The 7,200-nt window shown below is 61.0% G+C and overlaps 1 protein-coding gene across 1 annotated transcript; it reads right to left on the bottom strand.

The window, feature by feature from the left end:
* Positions 1–332: 332 nt before the first annotated feature.
* UNCX (UNC homeobox) lies at positions 333–4,621 on the bottom strand. Its single transcript, XM_032872827.1, has 3 exons — positions 4,322–4,621; positions 3,913–4,088; positions 333–1,871 (listed from the first exon to the last, which is right to left on the bottom strand). The coding sequence occupies exons 1-3, from the start codon at positions 4,605–4,607 to the stop codon at positions 714–716; spliced, it is 1,620 nt and encodes a 539-aa protein (XP_032728718.1). The 5' UTR covers positions 4,608–4,621; the 3' UTR covers positions 333–713.
* Positions 4,622–7,200: the final 2,579 nt, after the last annotated feature.

Here is a 7,200-nt window from a genome sequence, read left to right on the forward strand (position 1 = left end):
TCATATCAAAACTCTGCAGGAGCCCAGCGGCCCGGCCCTTGCAGCCCCCGGCTCCGTCACCCCGCGCCGCGCGCCCCGGCGTGTGCCAGCGCGCGGGGGCGCGCGTGTGTGTGGCGCCGGGTGGGAGGGGGAGCGCAAGGGAGGGCAGGAGAGGGGGAGCTGCGGATGCATAAATTTGTTCAATCAGAAAACACAAACACACACGCACACAAAAGGAGGCATTAAGCGGGGACCTCGGGGGAGGTGAGGAGCCTTGTCCCTGCCCCGCCCGCGGGGAGAGGAGTGGAAAACGGAGGGGAGGAGGGGCCATACTGGGCGCTCGGAAATTTGAAAAAGATGGATCTGAGAGCTTGCGTTTGACCAGCTTTATTTATCAAAAATGGTACATATATAAATATTCTTAGACATTTTTGCATTTTACAAGGCTGAGGATTCTTGTTGTGGGTTTTTGTGGGTGATATGGGGTTTTTGTTTTTGTTCTTTGCTCCCCCGAGAGGAGGGGGGTCTCACCCAAGTCCTGCGGTTGCTGCCTAGGTCCGAATTGATACAGCGGTTTTCTTAAAAAAAAAAAAAAATAGTAATAATAAAAGGAAGAAAACAGAAGAAAGAGGAAAAAGCAGTGTTTCTAAGCCGATCACCTGATTTCGTTGTGTGAGTCGAGCCGGAGCGAGGGGCGCGGGCCGGCTGAGCGCCTCTCTCGGCCCCGCCACCCCTCAGTCCATGTCCACCTCCTCGCCATCCGGCGCGCTGGGTCCGGGCTCGGCGCTTGGCTCTGGGGCCCCGCACAAAGCCTGCTCCCCGGCGGGGCTGGGAGCCCGCGGGCCCGGCGCAGGAGACGGCGCAAGAGGGAGCGGCAGTGTGGCCGCTGGGCAGGCGGCCCCCGAATCTGCGCAATCTTCGCCGCCGCCCTCGGCCGCAGCTACGGCCGCGTCCCGGAAGGGCGCCGGGGTCGGGGCCCCCGGGGAGGCGACGGCATCGGGGCTGCGGCGCGCGAAGGCCGAGTCCGGGGCACCGCCGGGCCCCGGAAAGGCCCCGAAGCTAGCCTGAGCGGGCGGCGCGGGTGGCGCGGCGGGTGCGGGCGGCGCGTCCTTGGGCGCGGGCTCCGGACCCGCTGCGCCCTTAAGCGCGGCCTGCGGCACCAGGAAGCCAAGCGGCTGCGTGATGGGGTAGAGCAGGAAGTGGCCCTTGCCAATGAGGGTCCGCGGCGCGCACGGCAGCCCGGGCGCGAAGTCCAGCCCCGCGGCCGCGGCAGCTGCCGCGGCGGCGGCGGCGTTAGCTGGGGCGGCTTTCCGGCGCGGCGGCGAGTCGGACAGGAGGCTCTCCACGCTGAACGGGCTGGCCTTCGGCAGGCCGGCGGCGCCACGTTCCACCGCCGCCCCGGGCGCACACGGGGCCGCGTCCTTGTCCGCTGGGCGGCCTAGCCGCAGTTGCGGGCCGGCGCCACTTCTTTGGCTCGGGTAAAAGGCGGGATCGCAGGTGCCGGGCGCGGGCGGTTCACCGGGCGGTGCGGGCGCAGAAACGGCGGCGCCGGCGGCGTGCGCGCTAGGGCCCTTGGCCGCGGCGGCCGGCGGCGGCGGCTCGGGCGGCTCCGGGGACAGGCCGCCGCCGCCGCTGTCGCTGTCGGAGCTGGGTGCGCTGTGCAGGGACAAGCCGCCTGGCGAGTGCAGGTGGCGGCTCTGACTCTTCAGCAGCTTCTTCTCATGCTTGCGCTTCTTTTTCTCCATCTTCTCCAGTTCTTTGCGCGCGATCTCCTCTGGGTCCATTGGCTCGCCACTGCACGTGGTCGGGTGTGAGTTGTGAGCCGGCCGCCCCGGGCCCTTCTTCGTGTTCTCCTTCTTCCTCCACTTGGCCCGGCGGTTTTGGAACCAGACCTAGAGCAGCCGGATAGGGGAAAGGAAGGCACAATCAGGCGGCGGGCTTGCCGCTGGGGCTTCGGGCCTCCCCACTCCCCCCAGACAGGCCTGTACAACCTCGGTTCCGGCCAGGGGGCGGGAGCTAAGGCAAGCGGCCTGGCCGGCCCTGAGCTGGGTTTTGGTACTCAAGCTGCAGGTTCCAAAGAGCATCTTTTCCACCCAGAAGAAGGTAGATGGGGCCTCTCGGCCAGCTTCCCACTCTGGCTTCTCACCTCAGGGAACTGGGAGCTGCCCCTTCGTTGGGCACGGCGGGTCTGGCCCCTGAGGGCGTCTGGTTCCTGGTCTGGAGTCAGGCAGGGAGCAGGGCCCCTCCTCGCCCCTCTTGGCTTCTCACAGCTCCTGTTCTAAGCCGCCTGCCTGGCCTGAGGACCACCAGTGGCTGGGCTCAGCTGCCCTCCACATCTGTCTTCGGCCCCCTGGAGACTGAGTCAAAGGCCAGATTTGGGGGGTTCCCATGAAGGGAAATCTAGGTGCTTCTTCTTCTAGAAGGTCCTGGTTAGCCAAACTTATGGGGAGGGTTTCCAGTAGCCTGCCCCCCAAACATATTCACGCATGTCCTTCTTTCTGGGAGCTCCAGGACAAGGCACCAACACAGCCCCTGAAACCAGTTGTTCTTGGCCTAGGCCAGGGGGGAAGGCAGACAGGGAAGCAAGAGGCCAGCTGCCAGGCCGTGCAGAGGAGGCCTGGGCCCATCCAGCCTTTTCTACCCTCCCTGCAGGCCTTGTCCTGGGGAACAGCTGCGCTGGACACTGGCTCCCCCACTGCACACACACAGTCAAATCCCTGCTGGGCCTCAGGCACAACACCCTCCCAAAGAGATCACGGTAATTCGAATTCTTTGTTGTGGCCACGGAGAGACCCGGCACAATAGCAGGCCCGGCCTGGTCACAGGGAGCCTTGCTGGTGCCAAGGTGCAGGTTTTAAGCTGTAACCTCTCCAAGGCTGTAACTGCTTCTTCCTTCCTTCTTTCAAATACTTCTTTTTTTGGTGCAAATTCCACGCTCACTTGTCACCAAGAAATGCTCATTATTGTACAGGGGAGAAACGAAGAGGTCTTCGCTTAAGACAGTGACACAAATTGGACGAAAGGATTTACAAACAGAAGAGGTCATGAGGGGCAGTGCAAGCACAGGTCGAGAACACCTTTTTAGACAAAGCTATTGGTGCTAAACAGGCATCTTGCTGGTCTCTGCCTCAAAGCCCTGCACCCATAGCTGCGGCCGCACACCCGACTCACCACCACACCGACCCCAGAAAAGGATTTCTGGACTTCAGGGAAACATCCGATTATGCACAATCTGTCTTGAATTTTTAATCCACCAAATAGACGCTGTATTTTTTAAAAGCATAACGCCGGCAGTCTTCGAATGAAATCAAAGTGCGCGGGGTGGGGTGGGGGAGATATAACCGAGAATATTAGAGATTCAGACACCTTTTCCCCACCATGTGTTAACTGTGTAAGTTTCCACCTCCCCTTCCTCAGCTAACCTTCTGCAAAGTGAAGAATAAATACAGGTCTCCATCTGAGTATTTTAGAGGCGAGAGGTAAACAAACAGACGGGTTTGCTCCAGGCTGGTGACAGAGACACGGAGACCCAGGGCAAGGGCCAGGAGGCTCGGGGTCTACCTGCTCCGGGTCTCTTCCAGATCCCAGACGGGCTGGCTCCCCCACTACGTACCCCCCTCCCCGCCCCTCTTCTCCCGCCCAGTCCTCTGAGACATCATTTCCAGCCATGACCCGAAACCCCACCAGGAAGCTCCCGGTTCGGACGCAGCGCTGTCCTGACTACTTTGGTGTCATCATCGGCCCCTCCCAAGCCTCATGGGGCTTTCTCCCCGAGAGGCGCCGAGCCCCGGAACCTCACCACCACCTCCGGCCAGGCGAGCGCTAAGGGGGCTCGGAAGCGGGGCCGCGGTCCCCCACCTAGAACAAAGACGGGGCGGCGAGGCCGGCTTCGTGGCGGGATGCTGGCTCCCGGGAGGAACGGCGGGTCTTTACCTGCACTCGAGATTCGACCAGATCCAGGCGCAGCGCCAGCGCCTCGCGCATGAACACGTCGGGATAGTGGCTCTCGTTGAACGCCTTCTCCAGCTCTTCCAGCTGCCAGCCAGTGAAGTTGGTGCGGGTGCGCCGCCGCTTACAGCCCGGGCTCTCCTTGTCCGGGTCCCCCGAGTCTGCGGGCACGCAGAGGACGCCGCAGGGCTCAGCCAGGGCCCAGGCCACATCTACCCCCTCTGTAACTGTCGGCCGCCTGGGTCTGGGGACCCTGCGCCGGGGCGACAGACCGAGAGTGCCCAGAGCCTTGGCAGCCTGCACATGCTGTACAGCCGCCGGCGACCCAACTCCTGTGCCCGACAAGGGTGCCCTGCTCCCCCCACCCCGTGCCCTCATCGCCCGCCGAACCTACCTGACAGCTTGAAGGGCTGACTATCGCCTCCCACCCCGCAGGCGGCCGGCAGCAGCGGCGTGGGGTTGACCACCGAGGCGGCGGCGGCAGCGCACGAGCCGCTGAGCAGGCCGTCGATGGAGAAGGGCACCGAGGCGGCGGCGGCGGCGGCGGCGGCCGACTGCAGCTGGTGGCCGGCTAGCTCGTACACGTGGTGGTGGCCCAGCGGGTAGGGAAAGCCCACCACGCCGCCCAACGAGCCCCCGAACTGGGCATGCGGGTGCTCCAGGAGGCGGCCGTCCATCATCTCGCGCGGGGGGCCGGCGGAGCCGGCGGCGGGGCGCGGGGGCGCGGGCCGGGGCCGGGGCGGGCCAGCGGCGGGAGGCGCGGATGGCGGCGGCGGCGGAGACAGGGACCCGGAGCCCTACACATGCTTCGCCCGCACTCCGGCGCTTTACTTTATCAACATCAAGCTCCCGATAATTAGCCGCGGCCCGGGGAATTTGGGACCAATAAGAAGCGCTAATCGGCTCTGACGTCAGAGGCGTGCTGGGTGCAAGGAAACGTTTTCCATATCGATTGCTAATTATACCTGACATGCACCTCAATAAACAGTATCAGGAACTGTCACAACAAGGGGGGGGGGGCAGCAGAGAGGGAGGGGCGCGGCTCGGCGCTGGGCGGGCGCCGGCTCCGGGAGCGGTCCAGGCAGGGGTCCCCGGCGAGCCCCCCACTCCAATCCCCGCTGGCCGGAGCCCGCGCCTCCCCCGCCGCGGGCTCCCCGCCCCTCTGCAAATCACTAATAGATTTCCCTTTAAAACATTCACCGGCGTGTTGTGGGGATTTTTCACCAGAAATGCTGTACTCTCTGAACCTTTAAAGTGATGTTGCTCCAATTACAGAGAGACATTGAGCGGCAAATAGACTGATCCAATAATAGGAGATTCATCATCCGCTCTTTCCGAAACTGTCACATTGAATTTAAAACTACAAGGGCTTCTCATCTCCTCTCCGGCTCCAGGCGGCGGGGGAGAGGAGGAAGGAAAGGGAGGAGGAAGAGGAAGGAGTGGAGGGGGCAGAGGGAGGAGGCGACTCCAAAAGAGAATGACTCCCACAGAATGTAGCACCCTGTCAATAAAAAGGCATAATTAACGCCCTTTCTTACTGGCCGCTGCCTGGGCTCTAGAAACAGAGGTGGGGGGCGGCTGTGGAGACACCCTGACACCCCCACCCGCCCCCCAAATCCGTAGAACCAGAGCACAGGTATGGGAGGAGAGGTGGCAGGACGGGAAAACTAACTTTGGGGTGGCGGCCCATCAGGCCCCAGGGAGGGAAATAAAAAAATAAGCACTTCTGCCTGCGACTCGGCCTCTGAAGAACAGGGCCCAGGTACTCAAACCATCAATTATAACTAAATTATGTTCCCAGAGAAGAGTCTGTCACTCCCTTTTCCACTATAAAATATTGATAGACTCAAAGCACAATCATTAAAGGCCATATTCTTAAATAAGCAGCAAATTAGGGCTGTGGGCAGGAGGGAAAGGAGTCGTTATATCTATCTATCTATCTATCTATCTATCTATCTATCTATCTATCTATTTATCGTCTTTGGTAAAAAGTTTGCCAACGAGGAGGATGCATTTTGCTGCGGGCCCAGGCGGGTGGACCTCATCCCTGTGGTCCCGGTGGCTCGAGGTAGAGTCCAGGAGGAAAGAGTTCCCGGGCCTAGGACTGACCAATCCCGGGTATCTGGCCAGTCCTGGTGGCCGGACCGCCGGCAGCCTCTCACCCCAGGACAAGGCGACAGGCAAGTTGCCCTTTGGTGTACGTGGCTTTGACTAGCCTTCCAAGCCCCAAATCCGGAGCGAAGGCAAGGGTAAGGCAGAACCTGCGTGTCTGTAGTCTAGCCCCGGCTGGGTGTCCTTGCGAACCGAGGGCGCACACAAGGCTCCACCAGCGGGAGTGGGGAGGACTTGCCTCTCGGCTGGGGCGCTGGACACGCAGCCGGGCATTCGTCCTTATTGAGCGTGCCCTGGCCGCACCGACTACGATTTAATTGCCTTCCCCTCTCTCGTCGTTCGAGAGGAGGGAAAGGTGCAGGGGCTGGGGGCAGGTCGACGTCTTGCAGAGACCGAGACAGGGCTTGGGATTTGGGACCTTACACCCCCCACCCCCGCACCGCCTTACCCGCCCCTCCGCCACCGGGCGCGCGCTAGGAAAACGCTGCAAGTATTAATTCCGAGGTCAGGGGCCAAGAGCACTACTTTTCGCCATAATTTAATTTCTTTCTCTATAAATACTAAATGTAAACTCTGTCCATCCGACTCGATTTTGCCCGTAGCTGTAAGCGCCTCGTTCTCTGCCGGGTTCGCGAGGAGGAATGTGCGCGGAGCGTGTTTCTGAATACAGAGCTGTAATCAATTCGGCCCGAGGGGAGGGCAGGGGAGGTGCGGGCGCCGGCCGGGCTCCCTCGCCCATCTCTCTTTATTATAATGAATTAATTCGACTTTATTTATCCCATTTTCTGGAGCTGACAGAATGTTAATTTGAGTTGAAATTTCGCTCGCCTCTCACTCTCTGACCCCTGGCCTTCAGATTGGCGTGTTGTAATAACCTGAATCTTTCAACAGAGGCCCTGATAATTGTTACCTTATTAGCATGCAAATTGTTTAATTAATATTATTATGAAGAAGCATACAATCCGTCCGTCACTTGACCTCAAGAGCGAGTCCGCGCCGCAGCCGGCTCCGCGCATCTCAATGCGCCCATTTCAATCGCCCTGCCTTTTTAATGTTGCCCGGCCCGGCCCGCGCTCCGAAAATCTCTTGGAGTGTTTGAGAGGGGCCTTTAATGACGGTGGGGGCGGCCGGGGCGACCCCCGCCCGGCTGGAGAGCTCTTC

This window comes from Lontra canadensis, unplaced genomic scaffold (genome assembly GCF_010015895.1).
Source record: "Lontra canadensis isolate GAN:19392208 unplaced genomic scaffold, GSC_riverotter_1.0 scaffold45, whole genome shotgun sequence".
Classification (NCBI taxonomy): Eukaryota; Metazoa; Chordata; class Mammalia; order Carnivora; family Mustelidae; genus Lontra; species Lontra canadensis.

Bases quoted from the DNA above. Each gene is read 5' to 3' on its own strand.
- UNCX (XM_032872827.1), bottom strand. From the start codon at position 4,607: ATGATGGACGGCCGCCTCCTGGAGCACCCGCATGCCCAGTTCGGGGGC. The intron at 4,089-4,321 runs GTAGGTTCGGCG...GCGTGCCCGCAG, and splicing joins TCAGCCCTTCAAGCTGTCAG to ACTCGGGGGACCCGGACAAG. The intron at 1,872-3,912 runs GTAAAGACCCGC...CGGCTGCTCTAG, and splicing joins TGGTCGAATCTCGAGTGCAG to GTCTGGTTCCAAAACCGCCG.